This window comes from Myotis daubentonii, chromosome 12 (genome assembly GCF_963259705.1).
Source record: "Myotis daubentonii chromosome 12, mMyoDau2.1, whole genome shotgun sequence".
Classification (NCBI taxonomy): domain Eukaryota; kingdom Metazoa; phylum Chordata; class Mammalia; order Chiroptera; family Vespertilionidae; genus Myotis; species Myotis daubentonii.
Genome location: NC_081851.1, coordinates 62585469 through 62609445, shown reverse-complemented (window position 1 = coordinate 62609445; position 23977 = coordinate 62585469). Strand labels below are relative to the sequence as shown.

The window sequence follows — 23977 nt, the reverse complement described above, 5'->3', positions numbered from 1 at the left end:
TATTTTTACACAATTAGAATGTAATAAAATGTGATACAGAAAAAATTAATTTTGGCCCATTAACAAGAGTAGGAATTAAGAGCTATTTGCAGTTAAAGTCACAGAACTCTTATTAATTATGAGACCATGTGTTTGTTGTCAGCCAGATACGCCGTCTCTTAGGTGCAGTTTACAAACTCCAGCTCAGTTAGTCCTCATACAGTCAAGATTCACTTTCTCCTCCTTAGCCTTTTGCTCTGTTCTGCCCGTTCTGACCGGGATCCAAGAGTGGAATTCCTCTTTCCTACTCAAAGTGGTTGCCTGTAGTTGTTATATGAAAAGAAGCTATCTGCCTCCTCCATCTATCCTCCTGCTGCCTCCCTGGCGCCGTGCCCGTCCTGGGACACACGGGTGTGCCTACCTCTGCGGGGATGCTCTCCTCCCAGCCATCTCCTCGGCCCAGCCCTCCCCCCTTCAAGTCTTTGTTCAGTTATCAGCTTCCCGCCCATGCCTGTTCTCACCAGGTTTTCACTGCTCCCTCTTCTTCCATGCATCCTCATTCCCCTTTGCTCTGTTCTGTTCTTCCCCCATAGCACTTACCACCCTCTACTATCTCTATAGTTTGCTTAGGCATAATGTTTATTGTTTATTTTCTTTTTTTTTTAATATATTTTATTGATTTTTTACAGAGAGGAAGGGAGAGGGATAGAGAGTTAGAAACATCAATGAGAGCGAAACATCGATCAGCTGCCTCCCGCACACCCCATACTGGGGATGTGCCCGCAACCAAGGTACATGCCCTTGGCCGGAATCGAACCTGGGACCCTTCAGTCCGCAGGCTGACGCTCCATCCACTGAGCCAAACCAGTCAGGGCGATATTGTTTATTTTCTATCACTCTCCACTGCATTCTAAGTTTTTTGAGGTCAGGGATCTATGCTTCTTCTCTTTACGGGGTGCCCCAGGCTGCAGGAACAGCAGGAGCTCAATAAGTATGTTTGAATGAGTTTACTAGAGCGATGAGGATGGAGACTTCCCTGTACTATGTTTTGATTGGATATGAAGGAGTTAGATAAGGAAGATGGACAGCAAATACAGCAGTTGAGGTAGGAAACGACCCGAGGAACGCCTGGCTCAGGAAATAGATCTGCTTTTGTGCTATGAAGCACCAGGAGAACTCAAAGTGAGGAGACCGGGATGCTCGCCGTAGGTTTACTGCTGACCTCGGGCGCATGGCTTCAGCTCTGGGCTTCAGCTTCTTTATCTACAAAGAGAAGAGCGTTTTTAAACGAGAAGACTGTGAACGAGGTCTAACCCTGCTTTGTGATTCTGTGTGGGTTTTCCATGAGGAAAGGCAGAGCTTATGATAACGTACCCCAATACTACATGGTACCATCTTTCCCCCCTCCCCCCAAGGTCCTGAGGCTTCTGGTTTATTTCCGTCTTTCCTCAAGGACCTCATTAATGTTGGTGTAAGTTTCTTAAAAACGTCAACGAAGGAGCGGAGGAATGGACTGATGGCTCCGGAAACTAGGGCTTTGCTTGGTCGGTTTTTGTTTCCCAGATTGAGGTGCAGCGATGGATCAGTGCATCCCACTAGAGAAAAGAGAGTGCGGTACATTTGTTGGATCTCTGCTGGAGACAGAAACATACCAGATGTCATTTAGGGAAATTACATGGGAATTTGGCTCATCATCCACCTTACTGAGATTCCACATCATAGAATCTTAATAAGTTTCGTCTCCTCAACAATCAGAGCTCTTCCATGCTGATTGTCATGTACACCATCTCCCGTCCCTGAAGCAGCCGTGATTTATTTGTGGGTCTATTTTGTTATTTAAGCGTGCACTCTTTTCAAAGAACAGCCCTCAAAACTCCCTTTAAGTGCAAGGATCTCTCATTTAGTCAGGGACTGAGTTCAGTGTTCCGATTCCCCTGGCCGTGTAGGCGTCTTCCCTTTGCCTGTCTTCATCTTGACCAACACGCTGGACATTGATCGTTCAACGCCAAGTGAGAGGGAAGATGGAGACAGAGGCAACTTCAGCCTCGCATCCTGGTGTCCGTGAGCAGATCTCGGGAGAGATTTCATGGTTGTGAGGGTTTTCACCAGACTGCTTCCTCTCCCGCCCTCTTTGGTTAGTCATTGGATCGTTAGGACTGCGTGTGCTTCTGTGGAAAGCGCCCCACAGCCTCCCGGCACGTGCTAAACTTTGTCTCTCCCATTTAGAAGAGAAGCCGGACTGCTCCAAGGCCCGCTGTGAAGTCCAGTTCTCCCCGCGCTGTCCTGAGGACTCCGTCCTGATCGAGGGCTACGCTCCCCCCGGGAAGTGCTGCCCCTTACCCAGCCGCTGCGTGTGCGACCCCGCGGGCTGCCTGCGCAAAGTCTGCCAGCCGGGATACCTGAACATTCTAGTGTCAAAGGCCTCAGGGAAGCCGGGAGAGTGTTGTGACCTCTATGAGTGCAAACCAGGTATGCACGCACCTCGTCTCAGCAGCCGCGTCCCTCCGCAGCAGCCCCGCCTCTCCTTCCGCGTGCAGATGGGCATTCTCGCCCGGTACACTGTGCATCTGTCGCTGTGGACTAGAGGAGCCTGACTTCTGGCCTCCTCTTCAGAGAAGCAGAGAAATGATCCCCTGGTACCACAGTGCCTCCAGAGAGGGACCCTGTCTGATTCTCTTCTTCTTTGTCCCCCTCAATGTCTGCTTGATGGGAGAGGTGGGGTTAAAACTTAGGGTACCTGCTGCTTCCTTCCCCCCAGAAAAGGTCTGAGCCTTCATTTGCAGATTTATCTGTTGCTTTTAATGATCACATTTAAAATAACCATCAGACATAAAACAGAAAGTTTTTTTTAGGCGCATACAGGCATCAAAATGCCAGACGTTTCCGTAAGGAAGTGCTCAGCCCCGATCTTCCCTCTTGCCCGTTCCCCGCGTCCATCTGTTGGCGCTGATAGCATGTGCTAAGTCATCTTTGGCTGTTCACTCACCTTCTTTGCCACGTGTGATCCGCCGTGGTGTCCCGGCTGTTTCTTGCTTTAGGTTATTTCTAACTTCCTTGGTCTTCTGGCAGTGTATCTTGCGTGGTCTATGAATAGGTTTAGGCCATAGGGATCTCCTCTTTACATGTCTCTAACCATTAGTCAGATTTCTTTTAACTGCTGGAGAAATGCTTCAAGCAAAACAATCCTTTGTGCATCTCTTGAACTGTTTTATTAGAAGCGCATCTACCCATGTGACCACCGTTGGCTTAATGCTCTCTCTGTGTCTTCATCTGAACTCTTAAGTGTCTTGTCCACAGCTCTCCTTGTGCGAAGACCTGGGACGCATTACCGTTCTCGAACGTTGAGTGAACTGAACGTGCCCGTGTTAGGACAGGCTTCTGGGAAGCGAGGCCGCTGCAGAAATATGTCCCGAGCCAGGGTTTCATTTGGGGACTCAGTCAAAATGCCAGTACATGTCACAGTAAACGGTGCCTCTGTCTGCCCCTTCCAGTGTTCAGCGTGGACTGCAGCACTGTGGAGTGCCCCTCCGTTCAGCAGGCCGTGTGCCCCCTGGATAGCTACGAAACTCAAGTCAGACTCACAGCGGACGGTTGCTGCACGCTGCCAACAAGGTCGGTCTGTCCTCAGTTTATGAGCTTCCTCCTTCCTGTCTTGTGTGTTAGCATCTTAGGAGGCACAGTTTCAAGCATGCAGTTTGTTTTCCCCAACAATCAGGGAAACCAGATCTTCTCCCGTTTCTGCGGAGAAATCACTGAACTGTTACTACAACTTGGTATTTACCTGTGTGGTTCCTCGGATCCAAGCCAGGTGTCCCCAGGGGCAGTCACTAATCCTCACAGACCCTTCATGTCGGGGTGCCGTGCACTTCTGCAGACTGGGAACTGTCCAGGCAGACATGCCCCTCGGGAGGTAGCCAGGGAGGCAGCGAGGTGTCCATCCATAGCGGGCATGTCATTCGATCCTCTGCAGTGACTCTTACAAGGGGCTTGACCATTGTGACCACTAGGATGAAACCCTGCATCCTGGAGTTCTCCCCAAGGATTCTTCACATTTGTAATCACATCTACCAGACCTATTGCTGGCAGAGGCAAAGAGGAGTCTATGTTTTTGCAGCACTTTCTGGAGTAACAAACACATCTCTCTTTGGCTTGATGGGGAGAAAAAGGGGCTGGCATTCTAGTCATAGCAGCAGGACATCCACTTAGCCTATAGGATGGGCTCACCCCCGAGCATGGAGGGCTGCAGGTCTGTAATGAGGGGCTTCCCAGCACCACCGTAGAGCTAGCCCTTGGGCTTGGCTTTTGGGAAGACCCTGCTTAGAAACGGGGGGCTTACATCCTGCTCCTTCTAAGATGCTCTCTCGCCCTCTGCCATGACCTTCCCCAGGCCACTAAGACGTCATTTAGACTAAGTCCTCTCATTCCTTTCAACTTTTGCTCTACATTTACTATCCATTCACTGCCCTCTTTCACTCTGTCTCCCTCAGTCCCAGGGCCAGGCACTTGGCACCTGTGTTTGTTGCATGAATAGTGATTATGCAGCTGGGGGTATCTCTGATCCTTAGTGAAAGTAAGTACCCGTTATTTGTCCGTAACTGGAATAGACTTTCCAGACTGTTCTGATAATTACTTCTTTCTTCTTTCTTGTCTTAAAATACATGAGTTCTTTAACTCTGCCTCACCTTTGTCCTGTCCGAGACCCTGAAATTCTCTCCGACATATTTGACATGACTTCACTGTATCATAAAACAGATACAAAGGCTTCTGTGAAGATAATGTAATAGTGGCACAGCCCCTTCTGATAATACTGTGACAGGAGAATTTGCGTGCAGATGCTTGGAAAGGGGTGAAGCATCGTGCAAACATAGGGTATTACTAATCAATAAAGGAAGGGAGTGGAGCATCGCTGAAAATAGCAGATGTCCCTTCAAGGTCTTTATGAAAAGGAAGGTGGCGTGGTATATTCCAGAACCCAGTTAATCAGAACAAAGCCAGTTGTTAGTGAACAAGCCCTTCAGTGAGGAAAAGGGACAGCCCTCGTTCACTGCGATCGGGGTAATGTAGGACCATCTGCGCGTAGGAGGCACGCCAGGGGCTCGGAGTGGGTAGACGCTACGGGAAGACCTCTTTAATCTCCGTTGAAGAAGAAACATTTTCTCACAGCTAATGATGTGCTGTAATGAATTGGGCTGCTTCCTGAGATAGTCTGAGCTCCCTGGAGCTGGAGACGGTTCTTTCTGTCTGGATGGCCACCTGCCAGGAATGCTTAGAAGAAATATGATGTTGGAAAGGAGGTTCAGCTAGAAGCCGTCCGTCTTTCTCTCCAAGCTTCTGTGAGTCTGGTAAACATAAACCTTAGGATGGCTATTACTGTAGGGACGTGGTTTTTGACTGCATTCGGAACTAAGGCGTGGTCAGTGGAAGGTGCCTCTGATGAAGGGATGGGGAACGTGGAGAAGGAAGTCATTCAGGCTCCCACTGTAAATTATTTGCAGGGAAGGGCTAAGTTCTCACAGCTCTTTAGTTTCCTGTGCTTTAGGTAGTCGGTGACCCCTGCTTCCCGCCCCCGCCCCTTCTCCACACACATCCTGTGTTTCCACCTGACATGGCCCCTTCCCGAGCGCTCTCACACTCCCTGCCTTTTGCGTTTGCACTTGACTCCTCTCCCCCTTCGACAGCTTTCACTCCTCCTTCTGGATTGCAATTCCCTCTCTTCAAAGTGTTTTTAGTCTTCAGCCCCTATGGATGACTTAGGTGTACCTCCTCTGCTCCCTTTTAACTTAATTCCTGTGCGTCTCTTTATCATAGCACTTTAATAATACATAGCATCGTTGATTCTTTTTGTCAGCTTTTCCCCCACTCTGTGTGATTCTCAAGGGAAGAGAATATTTTAGAGGCTCTAGTACCTGGAATAGGATTTGATGTATACCAACCTACACTTATTGATGAATGAACGAACGAACAAACGAATAAACAAATGCGCCCGCCCGCTCTTAGGCATAATGACTTATATGTTGAAGAAGAGGAAAATTATCTTCCTGCCTTGGCTCACTTTAAAACCCTGCAGTTTTTCCCCAACCCGCTTCTTAATGGCCCAGTTCTCAATACTTTATAAACCATCCATTCCAAACACCAAGCTCACCTTTCAAAGCACAGGGTGCCTTTATCTCTCCCTTCCACCTTTTCTAATATTGTTCATCCTGCAGGACTCCAATTAAATCCCACTTTACCCACAAAGGTCTTCATGCTTCAGCCAACTCCTGTCCCACCCCATAGGAACTCCCAGAATAGACCTTCCCATGTGGCAGTTCATCATATACTTCCTTGCATTGTTCTTGGTGTTACATGTATCAAGTCTTGTCTCACCAACAAAAGGATGTTTCTAAGGTCAGAAATTGTGTCTTTCTTTTCCTCTGTGCATGCAATAAATACTGAATAATTGCTAAGTACAGAATATGTTCAGACTGTGGCTTAACCTAGTTTAGCATATTACGTAGGTTCCTCCTTTCTAGGGAGGACAACAGACAAGTCATACTTTGACAAGAGAATTAAAAAACCAAACAATCATGTGGAAATGGAAATAGAAAGAAGAGAGCCTCGTAGGTAGTAATAGTGGTAGTATTTTAAGAGGGGGAAAAAACAAAACAAAAAAACGACTTAACTTTGTTCCTATGTATGAACCATGTTCAAAATTTGCTCTCATAAGCATGATGTTTAGATATAAAGAAGATCATTGTAGAGCGTGTAAAATCCTGTTATTATTTGACCTTTACCAGCATAATTGTAAAGAGCATTGCTAAGAATTTAGAGCCATCTTAGATAACACTGATTATGTGGAGAACTCAGAGGGGAAAGGCCCTGTGCAGTTAGGACAGCATCAGATGAAATACCAAAGTTTGGCGGTAGAGACTCACCTTGGGTGAAAGTAACCACCCTTTTTGTAAGGATGTATTATGCCTTCCATAGACTACAAAAGGAATGTGTGGACTTTCTCCCACCTTATCTTAAAATAATCCTCTCCCTCCTTCATTTCCATCCGCATGGAATTGCCATTCCCAGTGAGACTATGTCACCTGTTTAGGTCGTTTGCTGCCCTGTTTTGGGGTGAGTCCTCGCTCAGTTTGTTAATGTTCTTTAGAGTTGTTTCTTTTCAGTTCAGACAGTCACTCAGTTATTCGTTCATTCATGAATTGAGCCCTCACACATGACAGACACTGGCTCTAGATGTGCCTTTCACACGTGGGTATCCCCTTCCGTGTCTGCCCCTGACCACTCTGGTTTTCCCACCTCCCCCTGCCCTTTCTAAGCACAGGTTATGCCTTTGTTCCTTGCTGCATCTCTTCTTTTTCATAATGGCCCATCATCCTGTGTTTCCCTCTTTTGCAGTGTTTCATCCTGTTTAGACATCATTCTTATGTGATATAATTAGCTTTTAACCGTTTTTAGTTCTTCCCTCCCTCCGCTTGTTTTAGGTTTCCAGGCCCCCTGCCAATTCTTTCCATCCTTTTCTCTTCTCTTGGCACTGGACTGTGATGGGAGCTCTATGGCAGCTCATCATACCTTTCAGAAGGTAGTGGAAGGGAGTGAGTGCTCTGGGTTATACATTGGGCCTAAGCACTGCATGACGACAAGAAGGAGACATGGGACTGTCCATGTGGCTCATGGCACTTGAATGTCTTTGGGAGGCCTTTTGTATGTGTGCGTGCAAACACCTCCAAGCAAAAGGAAGCTTACAGCCAGACAGTTCGGGTAGTCACTTTGATCCTAATGATGTCTTTGCAGAGAAGGAAAAACAAAAAATTCTGTAAGTAGCATGTAGGTAGCAGTACCAAAGACAGCTTAACTGTGTACTGTGCCTTGCTGTTCACAAAGCACTCGCTTTAGTTATTCTCATTTTATTGTCATCCGGCTCCATGAGGAACGACGGACGTGAAAACGGGTTGAGAAATACATGACTTGTGCACAGTCATAAATGTTCTCTGGTACAGGGGACAGAGCAGGTCCAAGTCTTGAGCCCACGTTCTTTGATTCAAAGGCCTGTGCTCTCACTGCAGTTTTTTTTCTGATGATTTTGTGTGTGTGTGTGTTTTAAGTCAAGGAAGTATATCAGTTAATATGAATTCAGGTCTCAATGAATATGAATTCAGATCTCATCCACCTACTTATTTATAACAGCATAGTACCTATTAACACGGTCTACGTATGCTTCAGTTACTCATTGCTGTGTAACAGGCCACCATCAAATGTAATAGCTTAAAACAACAATGATTTATTATTTCTCACGACTGTGTGAACTGGGCGGCTCTTCTATAGTCAGCTGGCACGTCCTCATCTGAGGCTGTGAGGTCTAAGGTGTTGTCACTCACATGTCTGGGAACTCAGCTGGGATGGCTGGGAGGCCCCGTTACCTGAAGGCAGAATTGAGAGGAAGTAGCAAAGCCTTCAGAGACCTCTTGGAAGTCACACAGCACCACCCCCACCATATTCTCTTGGTCAAAGCAAGTCACCAGGATAGCCCCGATTCAAAGAGCCGACAATAGATCCCACAGGAGAAACGGCAAAGAGTCTGTGGCCATTTTTAAGCTGCCACAGCATACGTTTAATCATGTAGGTGCTCGTTAGATTTCATGTAGAAAGTGGAGGGCTGCAGATATGTGACCCTTTCCCAAGGGGAATGTCCTTCTGGCCCTGGGGCTCCCGTCCTCAGGTGTCCTTCAAGCAACCTGGTGGATCAGCTCCTTTCCCTACCTTTCTGGCTCTCTCTTCTCTTGCCCATCAGCAGTTCACCTGGGAGCAGACTTGCTCGAGGAGCCTCGGAGCACCACCTCAGCTTTAAGCATCATTTAGCCAACCTTTCTTTTTAAACTCGCCTCCTTCAGGAATGTTGTGACTACCTAGTTAAACTCAGTGCTCTCTCATCACCCGAAGGGAATGCCACAAGACCTGCCTAATGAAACCAAGTCAATTCCAAAACAAACCCACAATAAAACCTTTCAAAGGTGTTGCATGGAAATTCTCCTCTATAGTTTTTGATTCAGTAATGGTTGTCAGAGGGAAATGGACCCACCAGATGGGTAGAGGGTAGACCCAGCCTGGGCTGTACACCTGGGCATCCCATGTTCTCCTGTGCCAGTCAGCCCTTCCCTCAGCCCCGGGGGGCTATTTCTCCAGAGAGCTCCTAAGACACAGTTTTTGTCTATACACTCCTCACTCTTTGCTATCTCCAGTGTGTGTGTGCCCGATTTTACAGAATCTTCCCTTGACCCCTGTAACTTTTCACCAGTCTTTTTAGATACAGGCTTCCAGGGTAGACGTTAACTAGTTAAAAATCTAGATAGTATTACCTCTCTACATTATTCACTTTCACTGTAACTCACATGAGGTTTTCAGTACCCTGTGCATTTTGATTTGTTACATTAACTATTTTTATATTTTTATTAAGATGAATGAGGGTCATATGTTACTGACAGTCACCCTTTCTAAATTTATTTTAATGAGATTTGTCCCAAACTTTTTGTTCCGAAATGTTCTGTTATCAATTTCTGTCTATAAATAGGCATTTCTTAAAAGTTATGGAGAAAAACCCAGTCGGATTGTTTTGTGGTGGAAATAAGTCATTGTTGATAGTGTTCAAACTTAAAATAGGGTTTCTCCTGCTCGAGCCCAGCACAGCGAGCCCAGCTCCCTGGCTCCGGCCTCTCCGACTAAAATGTCCCGTTCTCTTTCAGAACCTGTACCCGGAACCGTTATCTCTCTTGCTTTCTGAGACACACACACACTCTTCCCCCTCCACCAGGGGGCAGGTTGTATTTTATTTTTAAATCAAGATATAGAAACATGTTAAACTTTTTCTTAGTCCAGCCCTAGCCGGTTTGGCTCAGTGGCTAGAGCGTCAAACTGTGGACTGAAGGGTCCCAGGTTCCATTCTGGTCAAGGGCACATGCCCCGGTTGCCGGCTCGATCCCTAGTGTGGGGCACGCAGGAGGCAGCCGATCAGTGATTCTCTCTCATCATTGATGTTTCTATCTTTCTCTCCCTCTCTGAAATCAATAAAAATATGTTAAAAAAAATAAAAGAATTAGTCCAAAAGAATTAAAGATTTTCTATGATATGTTAGATAAATGTTGACTGCTATGTGACTTTGCATTGGAAATGTAGTCGAGCCTGAACTGTAGAGCTTACATAGGTGTGCGCGCGCATACACACACACACACACACACACACACACACACACACACACTCTTCCCCCTCCACCAGGGGGCAGGATGTATGGCTCTCCCATTTCAGAGATGGATCCTCACCTGCGGAAGGGCCCTGCCCAGTGAGTGGCAGAGCCAGGCTGTGCTGTTAGTACAATCCACCCCAGGCAGCCCTGTCCTGTCAGCCTGAGCCCCTCCCTAGCCCCACTCAGAAGGCTTAACAGTCCATGTCCTCTACTTTGCTGTGTTGTCCTCTGTGAGCGAAGTACATGTGAACAAACTGTCCAGCTAAAGAATCCTCCACGCATCACGTGGCACCGTGCAGAGAGCACCTGGCTGAAGTTGAGCGCCAGAATCCAGGCCCCTTTCTGCATGAACTTGGACACACCTCTCACTTCCTCTGGGTCTGCTTCCTTATCTGTGAAAGAGGGAGGAGAGGAGGGATCTGATGACCGCAAAAGTAACTTCAACCTTGACATTGTTTGACTTTCCCAAACCCTTTAGCGGGGAGGAACCCATGCCGCTGGCAACAGGAGACTCCTGGGAAAGGAAGAAGGAAAGTTTTAGAAAATCCCAGTGTCCCACAGATAATGGGGAAATACATGATTTGCATAATGAGAGGAAGGGGAGCAAGTCCAAATGAAGTCATGAAAGAATGGTGGTTACTTTTTTTTCTCATTTTTTCACTAGGAAACCGTAGAAATGGCAAAATGAAATAAACGATTAGACTAACGATTTAAACCATAGTCATCAGCGCTGGTTGAATTGTAGAGCTGGGTGATAATCCAGTAAAGTAGATTGCCTGTTATGTTTTTTAAATATACCTATGAATAGATAGTTCCTTATAGAGCAGATGCAGAGGCCATCTGACCAAAGGCTGAATTCATGGTATAAGGCTTTACTCTTAGAAACTGCTTTCCAGTAGAATGTGGTTCCTACCAGCTGTACTTTCCCTGAGGTTCTGTCTTTGTTTCTCTTCCCTGTGACTCCTGTTGATTTAGCTCTTCCACATTCTTACTGGAGTGTTCTGTATTTCACACTAACTTACACACAAACGCATAGGCACACAGAGCATTGCCTTCGGGGAGAAGTTTTAGATTCTTTGTTCCTAACTTTGATTGGACCACCACCTCCTTTTTCTCTTAAAACAAAAAGCAACCTGCTGGATTAAGTTCCATGTTTTTGTTTAAGCCTCAGTTTTGTTTCTCTCTTACAAGACATTCACCTTAGAAGACAATTTCCAACTCGCACCCTGTCGTTTTTCATAATAGTTCCAAACTCTGTAGGTCCAGGAAGTGAAGTAAGAGAAAAGGAAGGATGCCAACCCCCTTGTAGCTGGGATATGTCAGGTATACAGGCCACAACCAGAGCAGCAGGGAGGAACTCGCCTTCTCCGTAACATGCACAAGTTCATACTGCTACTTCACGTGGAAGCTCGAGGATGCTTCGTTCCCATTCCTCGGTCCTGGCTTCTTGGTGCGATACCGTGTTTTGATGACGGAATCTTAGCAGATTGCTAGCACACTGCTTCTTGTGAAGGATACAGATATTTCGGAAAGAAGCTTCCAGAATTCACAGCCTGAAGTTGACTCATACCGGATGAAGCCAGCGGAATGGAATCTTTGGCAGATCGTCTCTTCCCTTCAGAAGCGCTTGAGTTGAATCGGAATGACTCTAACCTCAAAGCTACAGTGAGTGAAAACAGGGTGCAGATTGGAAAGTGCTCAGGGGGGACCTCATGGAAGACAGAGAACACGGGGCTTGGTGTGGGGAACAGCGACGAATAAGACAGCCCAGGCTGGAAGGAACTCGACAGCTTAACAGATATCACCTCGGCCAGCTCCAAACAGCTTCAGGCCTTTGGAAAGTGATAAGAGAACACACACCAACTGAGTAGTCTGCCCTCAAGAAAATTAATGGATGGCTTTGTACCAAATAAGAAAACCTGAATTTAAGAAAAAGCCATAAAGTAATAATGCCAGTTCTACGTCCAAACTAAGAAACCAAGGACCTAAAAAAAAAAGCACACAGGGAATAACTAGTGATAATTTTTCATATCCCTCCCTATTTGCCTGTATTTTTAAATCTTAGAATGACACAGTTCCCATCTTACTGAGAACTCGGTGGATTTTCTTATTCCTCGGCTCCAGTGATGTCTGAGTCATCCATTGCTTCTGAGTAATAGTGGTGGAGGGACAGTGTCAAGAGCGCTTTCACTTTGTTTGCTAACCTACTTCCACTTGGGTGGTTGAGCTTCCCAGAGCTGCTCAGTCGGCTCTTATCTCCAGAGCCTCGGCCCATCATTCTGCTGTTTAAGTCTCTACAGGGTGTTGGGGGGACGGGGTTGAGGATTACACAGGGTCGGGAACACGGGCACATTAGCCCAACCAGGCACGTATGTCAGAGCCTGATCCGGAGGGTGGCTTGGAATTGACAGATTTTTTTTTTTTTAATCATAGCACTGGGAGCACACGCTAGTTCTTTGAGATGGTATTAAGCTCTTTAGATCACTAGGTAATATGTACTGTAGGCCCATATGCTTTTAATATCGTGTTAGGTGATTGAATTGCTTGTATAATACCTACTTAAATAGCCAGTGGAAATTGGCCCTAGAGATGCATTTTCACAAGGACATTATCAAACCTTATAATTGATTATCGTGTTCATCTATTCCCAGGACTTTGTCTCAAAGAAGATGGCACTAATAATAGTTTTTGTTTCCTGTGTTTAAAGATCAGTCTGTTGGTAGGCAAATTTGTCTCATTCACTTCACTTTTTTGGTGGTTTCCTTTCATTTGGATAATTCATCCAGCTGCTTTTAAGGGGAAACGTAAAAGTATACAATATGTAAAATATGCATTAGCATAGCACAGATCTAAACCATTTCTCTGACTCCTGACATGCTATCATGGTAGCGTTCTCTCAGTTTTTAAATACATGCGGGGGGGAAAGTTTGGAAATGTATTCGAAGCCCTTCTTTCTCAACTAAGAAAAGCACATCTATTCTGTTGCCCTCTGTCACAGTAATTTTTGGCCCAAAAGAGCAAGTCATCTCATAACTAAAAAAGCCAGAGTCTATATTAAACTCCGATGTTTTTAAAACAAAATAGTTGTAGGAATTCCATGTTGTTATTGGACGTGTCCCCAGATGGAGGAAGCTATGCTTTCCTAGAAGTAGAGCCCTTGCCCGCTGGAGATGAACTGTCCCCCGTGCAGAGACGTTAATCTGTCAGTAATTTGCTTCATATGTGGAAGCCCTGCGCTTCCTTCCCACGCGCCTTAGGCCTGTGTTTCACCGTGAGGTTGACCAGTGTATAGTGTACAGTTTTCTTTTATACGGATTTCAGTCCTGAAGCAAAGCTCAAGGCTCTCCCTCTGGCTTCATTGGCTTACAGTTTGGTCTGAATGGGCCTGGCCGTCACCAGAGCCTAAATACATGCCCTCTGACTGTCACTGAAAGACTCCACTGTGAAATCCATTACACTTGCGGGAAACTTGGAAAGCAGACTCCACCGCATGGACTGTGCGAACCCTGCCCAGCCCCATTGATGTTATCATCCTCATGGCGCAGGCCACCAGAACCACGGTGCCACACAGCTCTGCAAAAGTGTATTGGGAAGTTGTTTTTACATCACAAATAAGCAAACCAAAAATGTTAAAATCCTCCTTCTTCTGGAAATGCCAACCGCACCCCCAAATTCCACAGCATGTGTTCCACGCTTCATTTGCACCTTTACGTTGGGTGGGAGTGACTGGGCTCCTCCTTGCTGTGTAGACACAGTTTGCAGAGGGCTTGGGGTTCTGTTCGCCCAGTAGATATGTAACCACTTAACCGGGACCCTGGAGGTCGAGGCAGCTAGTTCTCTTGGACTTCATGCTCCGTCAGTCCAGTGTAGCATACAGACGGCTGCCTTTTAGATGCTCTCTTGTTTGGAAAGGAAGGAAGTTGTATCTCATGGCTCTTGTGATGACGTGATCAAGTGCTTTGATTTCCATAGCGAGACCAGGGTTTCTTGAAGAATCTTTTGATACTTCCTAAGACATTAGATCAGGGGTCCTCAAACTTTTTAAACAGAGGGCCAGTTCACTGTCCCTCAGACCGTTGGAGGGCCGGACTATAGTTTAAAAAAACAAACAAACTATGAACAAATTCCTATGCACACTGCACATATCTTATTTTGAAGTAAAAAAACAAAACGGGAACAAATACAATATTTGTATTTGCATGTGGCCCGTGGGCCGTAGTTTGAGGACCCCTGCATTAGATTGTGTAGTTTTTGATGGTAAGGATGCACCTTATATAGTGCCTAACACAGGTAAATAATATATGCTTTTAATTACATTTATGGACAGTTCATCTGTGGCAAGTCCTACCATCAGTGGTTTTGGTGTGTTCAGGGAACACATTTTTGAGTGTTTATCTTGTGCCAGGCATTGTACTACCTGTTGGGACTAAGATATCGTCACCAGTGTGAAGGAGCTTGCAGTCTAAAGGGAAGGGGAACATGTATAAATCGCTAGTATTTAAATTGCTACATGCTTGAGAAGTAGAAGTGTGCAAAAAGGAAAAGTAAGCTCACAGAGCAGAGAGAGATTAATTCCCATTCGGAAAACTGTCAGTTTTGACTTTTGAACTGAATCTTTAAGCATGAGTCAGAGTTCGGCAGATGGAGAAAGAGGAAAGGGCATTCTAGGCTATTGGCGTCATTGCTTTTTAAACTTTTAATATGTTTTGCGACTTAAGACATTCTAATCCCACCTATCTTTATGATTCAAGAAGAATAAAATTCATGACAATTGTTTTCTCCTCAGATGACCTCCTCTTTGCAAGACTGCATCCCTTGTTTAAGATGTTTTCCATTAAAGATGCTTCTCGGTGTGATACGCAGGCTCCCTTAGTAGCCATCCCTGGCCAACCTCTCTAGCCACGTCCCCTGCAAGCCCCTCTACAAGGTCCCCCAGTCCCCTTCCCAACATAATATGCTCCTGGTGGGCTGAACTGTTTGCTCCCATCTAGACACACTGCAGTCTTGCTTGTTTCTGTACATTTGAGTAGGTTTTCCCCTCTTCCCGGAATGTCCTCCTCTCCGCCCGCACGCCTCCCCACTTGATGGACACTTCGCAGTCTGTGCCCCTCACACTGCTGTGCACGGGGCCACACAGCATCAGCTGTTTATCTTTGGCCTCTGGTCAGAAAAAGCGTCCTGGAGACGTGGTCCTTGGGGGTGAGTGGAGGTTTGCCATTGATGTGAGGAACTTCAGTGTTGGGGACGTAGGACAGCTACTGCTGGGTGTGTGCTTCTCCCCAGCAGCCCTCGGCAGCACAGAGGAGGAGGTCATTGGTTTGAGTCGCAGTTTGCAATTGGCAGCCTTGGGACTGAATTTGTTTGCGCCCCCGCCCCCAACATGTTTTCCTTTTGCCTATTTATTTGGGGGGGGGCATCTTTAGATTACTCATCAACACTGAAAAACTGGGAGGCTTCGCGTGGAAATCTGGCTTCTCTGGAGCGTTTGGAAGGTAACACCGCCCGTCTAGTTTCTGTGTGGAAGGAGTAGTGATGCCCCCTCGGACAGGGACCCTCTTGAGTCGTCCGGAGTAGCCCTGCGCTCCAGGACTCCTGCCCAGCTCCTGCAGACTTCAGGTTTGCCGTCTCCGGGCTGAACTAACTTGGGGTTGGGGGTCAAGGGACCAGATGCAAACGCAGATTAAAGGGGCAGGACGGTTAAAGGCATCCTGAGGACGGTGGTTCAGGTAAGCCCCAGGGGGTTGGGCTGTCTCATTAAGGAGGTACACTCCGGACAGGCCCAGGCTGAGGAGAGAGGGAAGGATCTGGGGAGGAGAGGTGCCGGTGCCGTGAGGGTGATGAGTCAGTGCGGGGGGCACACGGATGAGAGAACTGGGTGAGCCGTGTGATCAGCGAGCAGGATGTTCCGCTTGAGAGAGTTCAGAGCGTGTGGCCATCGGAGTGAGCGGCTGAAGGGGAGCGGGAGCCAGAGTCGCTGGATTCCAAAAACCGGGTGAGGTCAGGGTGATGAAAATGCCTTTCCCACATAGACATGAAGCCGTCCAGCTTATAATTACATGAAATAGCTAGCAGGCGTTGAGTGCTTCTGTGTCCGAGGTGCTTTGCACGTATCCATTTATTTCATCTACATAGCAGTCCTATGACATATTTTCATGGTCTTGGCTTTTACATATGGTACAGTTGAGGCTTAGGGAGAGGATGTGACTTGCCCGAGGCCATATGGCTCCTAAGTGGCCAGAGCTCAAGTCTAAGGCTGATGTGAGAGTGCTATCTCTGGACTCTCCCCCCTCCCCCCCATAGGCAATGGGTAGGAGACAACACCTCCGAGAGAGGGCTTGGCTGAGAGGAGAGCAACCACGTGGGACTGCTGGCCAGAGGCCAGCCTGGAGAATGCCCACCTCCCGTCTGCCCAGGTGAACAAGTAAGGGGGAGGGGGGCAGTTTGCAGTCTCCCTGGAGGCGCTGCAAGGAAACAGCGTTTTCAGGTGAACAAGATGATGAGTAGGAGAGGGCTGAGCGGTGCCCTGTGTGGTGGTGTTCAGGTGTTGAGAGGTGGTCCCCACAGGAAAGGTGGGGAAGGCGGTGGGGGGGGGGGGGGGCGGGGGGGCGGCGTGGAAGGGCGAGTCCCGGGAGCAGAGCAGGACTCTGGGGATACACCTTCCCTCGGGGACCGGAGGCCAGAGCGTCCTCACTCTGCACTGATGACCGGGATGAGAGGCCTGGGGCTTGACAGCCCCGCGCACCCAAGTGGACACGGGCTTAAAGCAGCTCTTCCGCCCTGCTCGGCCCAGCAGGCTCTGGAGGAGCCTTAGCAGCCCAGGCAGCAGCGCTTCGCTCAGGTTTCCAAATAGACGCGTTGTCCTGACGTCATGGTGGTGGTCTTCACCGGCCCCGGGAAGGGGGTGGGATAGTCCACATCCCACTGTTCCCCTGTCTGTGATTGTGTGTTCAACGCCTCCCTGAAGGGAAGGCAGGGCCTGTGTGCCCCCGGCCGCCATGCAGCTTAGTGCCCTCCTGCATGTCCGCACTCAGCAACTGGGTGCTCACAAGCTAGCGAACCCCACATCCCAAAGCATGCATTTCTCATTTCTCGTGCAGTCGGCAATCCTGGCTCCGAACAGAGAATGCCTTATGTTCCTCTATTAAAACTTACTCTCCACATCCAAACCCGCTCCTCCTCCTTCCCGGGGCACACTGTGTCCCTCCTTTTTCTGACTGGTTTTCCTGCGTCTCTCCCCTGCCCCCTCTCCACCCTCCGAGGCCACCTGGCCCACCACAGCCTAAGGAAGGAAAGGCTGAGAGCTCATTGCTGGGACTGGATCGTGAACAGGTTGTTGGCTGAATGGAGTGGGGTTCAGGAAGCCTGCCGGGGTTCAGGAAGCCTGCCGGGTCCCAGGTGTCCCGTGTTCCTTTCCACGGGGCCCTGGGGGTCCTCTCAGCCGTGTTTCTGTGCCTCTGGTTTTCCTGCCACCAGGATTGAGTCCTTGGGAACGTCCCCAGCTCTCTTCCCCAGCCAGTCGCATCCAGGCGTGTGTGCAGCATGTCATCGCTTTCTCGTAGCCACACCCACTACCATGGGGCGTGGTTCTAGAAGATAATTTTGTAAACCCTACAGGAACCATGTGGGCTTGCAACTTCCATTTTCCTACAATTTCTACCACTTCCATTTTCCCACAGTTTATGCCACTTTTGCTTTTAACTTAGCGTAAGTTTCCTGCGCCACATCCTAGCCTGGAGCGGGGAGCCGTAATCACCGACTCCTTGACACAGCGAGGAAGAGGAGAGCGTTATTATTATTACTAATGCCAGGAAACACAAAGGAACACTTTACCTAAAGGGTGTCCCAAAATTCACGCAAGAAGTAATTTTGATAGAAAACACAGGTTTATAATGAAAAATTGTAAATTTTTTATTGATTCATAAAGTATACAGTATAGGGTTATGTATGGAATAGCATATCGGGTAAAAGGATTATCATGTCGCAATAGGGAGCACCATTAACTGTTAATTGCCTGAGCAGCCGCATTTTCGAAGAAGAATGGTCCGATGATGCCTCCAGCCCAGAATCCGCACCAAACAGTGACACGTTGTGGCTGCATTTGTTCTTCAACAATCATTCGTGGATTTTCTGAACCCCAAATGCGACAATTTTGTCGATTAACCAAGCCATCAAGATGAAAATGAGCCTCATCGAAATTCAGCCACATTTATGCAAAACGGTCATGGAAAATTTCAACAAAAGAGTGCGTATGTGCCAGCAAAGCCGTGGAGGCCATTTACCCGATATGCTATTCCATACATAACCCTATACTGTATACTTTATGAATCAATAAAAAATTAAAAATTTTTCATTATAAACCTGTGTTTTCTATCAAAACTACTTCTTGCATGAATTTTGGGACACCCTTTAATAGCCTCAATTTATACCTCCCCTGTAGTGGAGCACATCCTCCAATTGCACCCCCCTCCCCTGCTTCCCAGGAAAAAAATATAACAACACCCAAAAATGCAGAGAGGTTTTGCTGTTGACTGAAAGGAAAGTGAAGAACGCACCATTTCTGAGTGGGCGAAATGAGAGATCATCTAGGAATTAGCTTGAGCAAAGCGGGGAGAAGGTTTGTGACTTAGTAGTAAATCTCTCCTGGGGAGACATGAGAAAAAGTATAACCCGAAGAAAGCTCCGTGGGGAGGAATACAGTTTTTCTTCTGGTAGTTGGACCCTCGGGCGGGAAACCCATTCTTTTGGGATGTTTTCTTTGCAGCCTCTTTTTTAAAACGTATACATTCCTGAAAGAGTTAATAAATGTAATTAGTAGAGAGAGAGAGAGAGTACATCAGATTTAAGTAAAGTTGGAGCTACTTCTTACAGAATAGGAATGTTCTATGTGTCAGTGTACTTTCCGTTCCTGATAGTTATTTCATTAATACACCATGTGGAATCCTAGTAGTACAAGTACTTTGCCCTTTTAATTCTGTGTTTATCCTTGTTTCCTGACGAGAAGGAGACCTAACCTCCCACATATGAAGAGTGGTTTTGATTTATGGGCACTGGTTCTCCCTTCTGAAGGGCTCAGGCACTCAGTTCAGACATGGGATGAAGCCGATGTTGGGAGGCATCGTTTACAGAGGCCCTCACAGGGTCATTTTTTTCTCCAGATATGGGCAGGGATTTGGATGTGCTTGGGGAACATGAGGAGTCTGATGGTTTGCTGCTTCCAGATTTCCTCCTTTACCCAAGGAGTTAACTGTAGGGGATGTTAGCGTAACATTTTACTATCAGCTCTGCATGGCGCCCCCCACGAGGGCACATTCCAGGGCGCCCCTGTGCTTTGCTGAATGGCACAGGAGTAGCAAAGAGGACTCCTCTGCCCCACAGCCCCTTCTGGCAGTTCCCTGTAGTTTCGTATCCTCCACGGTTTCTCTCGTCCTTCTGGCAAAACAAACTGTTGATTCTTCTACTTAGTAATGAAGCCCTAACTTGGTTAGGTAAGACAGCCTAGCGATCCGAGACAGTATGTGGGGCATATTGCTGCTTCTCCTGCATAGCTCGGTCTTCTTTCATAGGAAAGGAGAAAGAACAGTGGATGTCTAAGTGTGTAAGTATACTTTCCCGCCCGCCCCACCCCCCCACCCCAAAAAAGAAAAGAAAAGACCAAGAAAGCTTCAAAGAGAAGGCCCGTCCTGAGCTGGGTGTGAAGGCTGAGGTTCTTGCTGCCAGGAAGAGACCAGCATGGGGCATGAGGCTGTGGTCTGCTCCAGGGACGGGGTGCAGGCAGTAAGTAGGCATGGATGGGCCAGAATCGGACCGTGGTAGTGATGGGAATGAGGTTGGCAATAAGAGAACCGTGGAATTTTATAGTTAGAAGAAAGCTTATTGTGGTCCAACCATCTGTTTTATGGCTGAGAACACGGAGCATCCCAGAGTTTAAGTGGCTTGCTAGGACTACCCCTGTTCTGTGGTGGGGTGATTGTGTTGGATAGTAAATTAAGTTGTTCTTTTCTTTACTGCGCCTGACTCACAGGAAGGAGCCTTTATTGTAAATGATCGAGAGCAAATGCTCCAAATCCTCATTCTCATTAAGATGTTCAAACTAGTTGACCTTGGCTTTTCCCAGGGGAAAGTGAAAATTCAGCTATGGTGACCGAGAGCCTGCACCGGCAGGAGTCAGTTCTCAGAAAGTTGGTCCTAGAATCCAGTGGGATCCCCTGGAGAGCTTGTTCCACAGGCAGATTCTGGAGCCCCGGCCCCTACTTGGAGAAGAACGGTCTTTGTGTTTAGCACTCTGCTGTCCGCATTCCTGACCAATTCCATAGTCTTTCCCTCCACACACTGATGTTGTACTTATCAGCTTGCCATCTAAAACTGATAAAAACTGTAAAACCAATGTATGCTCTAATCTCTGACTTATTAGCCATGAAAAAATATTCATTCCAGATTATTGTTTGGCTGCCTGGATCATTCGATGTTTTCCTTTACATGACAAAGACTTGTCCCCGGCGCTAAGGGAATTCACAGGAGAAAAAGTAGGACTTTGATTTTGTCGGATGAGCAGGCACACTCCAAGAGTTCATTACCCCTGGGTACTTCTGAAGGTCAGAGGAGGGAAAGTTAAGCCTGGCTGCTCCTTGATCAGAGATGGCCTTGTAGAGTAGGGGGTCTTAAGTTGTGTGGAATTCACCAGAGGCGAAGAAGAAGCGGGGATTTTAGGCGTGTGGACATCTGAGCTGTGGCACAGGATGATACGGGGCAGGGGAGGGTAGATGGAGTGAATGGCATGTTGCCATTGTTGTTCAGCTGCAGGGCATAAGAAGGAACCAGTGGAATCCGAAGCTGAGAGATAAGGAGAGGCTGGACTTAGAAGCCCCTTGTAAGCTGTGCCAGGACCCTGGCCTCTGGCCTGCCTGGGACTCTGTGCAGACCAGGGAGCAACCAACATGAAGCATAAGTGTGCACTGCCTCTCAGAGCCTCCTAAGGAAGGGAGTGCCCTCTAGGGGCCAAGATGATGTCTGAATGCTGCTCATCATTGTTCTTGGGCACTTGGATGCCCAGTGAGCTGAATCCGTGACCTGTTTGAGGGAGGAAAAAGACAGCTTAACCAATCCACCTGGCTGCAGCTGTGATTACATTATGCAAACATTGATATGCTACCTTGATTGGTCATTATCTTAATACTGAGGTTAATGTTAGAGGCTTGATTTTTCTGGCAGATTGCAGATACAGGTTCCTTCTTGTTTAAAAGGCTTCAGCGCATCTATTGTATGAGTCTATTTATAGGAACTGCCCAGAATAGGCCAACCCATAGAGACAGAACATAGATCAGTAGGTGCCAGGGGCTGGTGAGGCTGAGTGGAGAGTCCAGGGTTTCTTCTCGGGTGATGGAAATGGTCTGAAATTAGGTAGCGATGATAGTTGCCCAACCCGGTGAACATAATCCACCGAATTACATACTTTTAAAAGGGGTGAATTTTATGCTATGTGAGTTTCATCTCAAAGCTGTTATTTAAATTTTTATTTATTTATTTATAATTTGTTTGAGCTCTCAGCACTTCTGCTTCAAGGTATCATGCTGGTGTCCTTTTATTTTTTTTTACAATATAGAAATCTCACTGCTTTCCTTCTCACTTTCTTTCATTTAGTTAATATTGTCCCCCTTTTACTCATCTCCTGTTCTGTTTCATCATTAAAAAGTATTTCTTTAACGAATCTACATGGTAGCTCCAAAGAGAGCTTGTGGGAAGACGAATTATGTGAGTCACCACAAGACAGTGGGAGGAGGGCCTCGAAAAAGTATGGAGTTCTTTGAGGCTGGCCTAGAAAGACAGATGGGCTCTAGACAGACAGCTGGAGAGAAGGGGGTGGTGGTGGTGGACTGGGTAGGCAGTGCAGCCTGGGCTGGTTTGGAGAATACAAGTGTGGCTGTAGCATAAGGAAAATGAAGACATATACCAGGAGAGAGAGAGATTGGGGAAAACGGTATGTGGGCCTGAGGGTATTGAATGCAAAGCTGAGAAGTTGACCAATCAAGTGAGGAGTAATTGAAGATTTTAGACTACAAAGTACAGGCGCGCTGAGCCGTAGGATGGATATGGCATAGTTTGGGGAAAGGAGAGATTTGGGTGAGTGGGGACCAAGTTAGAGCCTAGACATTGAGGGAGGGAGGGTTTCAAACGTGAAGGATGAGGGGTGACATCAATTTAATAAGTGCCTCTTCCTCGAGTTAGTCTGCTGTCCCTCCCACTAATCCAGGTTTTCTCCATCCTCTTGCTTGCTCTTTATTCAAGCATTGGGATAAAAGGTAGGAGGAAGATTGGGTGGAGGAGGGGAGGGTGGTGCAAAGAAAAAACAGAATAAAACTGAAGAAAAAAGGTGGTGAGGACAAGGTATAGTTTGCATGCTTCAGTTCTGTAATTCAGCGTTTCCTTTTCACGACTTACTGGAAAAAAATCTAGTCTCTTTTCGTGGAAAAACAGGACAGGAGGTCTTCTTCACTTTGAGGTCACTGGGTGGTCTGTGCCTCCCTAGCCTCATCAGGAAAAGGGAAGCTGCCTACCTCCCGTGCCGGTAAACCAGAGACTCTGGGATAATTTTATTAAAGCCTTTTAAAGAATACATTGGACTCCCCTAATTTGTAGACATAATAAATTTCCTTGGCAGATAAGGGTTCTGGTGACGTCCCCCATTTGTTATCTGACAGAGTGAGCGTAGACATAAGGTAACTCATGGCCGCTGCGTTCTGCTGAACTATGTGAAATTGCTATTCAGCTATTTTTCAACCTGCAAAAAACTGGCTGTTCCATAACGTTTCAACCCCGGAGCTAGTTGCTTGATAGTTATCTGCCACAAGCCCAGACTTTCACCTTTTCTCAAGAATTTTTTTTCTATATTAAGGGGCTAATAATCGTTAACATCTGCAAAGTCTCAAGTTCGGGGGAAGCTGTGAAAAGTCTAAAGAAGGCAACAGGTAGGGAGAGTTTGCCAAGGGAGATGCAGAGAAGGGGAAGGAAGGTGCCGAGAGGAGGCCAGCAAGCAGAAGCCAGGACATGGAGCCCTTGGACCTTTCACATGCAGCCACCCTGGCTTAGAAGCGAAACTTCAGCAAAAGGGTTTCCCTTTTCTCAGTGGCTTCGCGGGCAGTTTTGTACAGCGTCAGGTCTTCTGAAACATGCTAGCGACACCCAGACAACCGAGGCGAGTCTCTAGGAAAACAAGAGATACTTGAATGTTGGGACCTGGATCAGATGTTAAAGGGCAAAGAGAAGACGCAGAGCCACTTAGTCATGGTTCTCAGGTTGGTGCGATTTCCGACAGCCTAGCAGAGAGCCAGGCACATAAGGGCACATACTGTTCAGTAGGAAGGTCACTGAAGGGTTGAAGGACAACAGGTGAAGACACATTTTTTTGGTTGCTTGTATGCTCTTTGGAGTTTAAATTAGAATGATTAGGCGAGAATGAGAATCCCAGCTGTCCTTGCAGGAATCTTTCATTGTAATCACATCCAGATAGTGGGATCTGGGTGGGGCCTCCCAATGATTACAAGTTATGTCATCATTTTAATGTAAACAGTTTATTGCTACTGGACTGTCGCAGTGCTATGGTTATGTGCTTAATGCTGCAGGGGCTGGGCGTGTAAAAATGAAAGACGAAAGGATAACCCTACTGGGGACTAAAAGCCCAGTTCGTATCGACTGGGTCCTGTAGGTGATTGTCCTGTAGGAAGACAGATTATACTTCGAGAGCTCCCAGCTCCACTCACAGAAAACAGGCAGACGTTG

General features: G+C 47.1%; 1 protein-coding gene across 6 annotated transcripts in view; it reads left to right on the top strand.

Moving 5' to 3' along the window:
• Positions 1-23977, top strand: part of CRIM1 (cysteine rich transmembrane BMP regulator 1) — a 174231-nt gene that overhangs the window by 77927 nt on the left and 72327 nt on the right. For 5 of the 6 annotated variants that reach the window (XM_059660105.1, XM_059660103.1, XM_059660100.1 and 2 more), the window contains 2 exons: positions 2206-2448; positions 3471-3591. In XM_059660105.1, the coding sequence (XP_059516088.1) occupies positions 2206-2448; positions 3471-3591 (364 nt within the window). The remainder of the gene's footprint in view (positions 1-2205; positions 2449-3470; positions 3592-23977) is intronic. The other variant, XM_059660104.1, reaches the window with a different exon arrangement.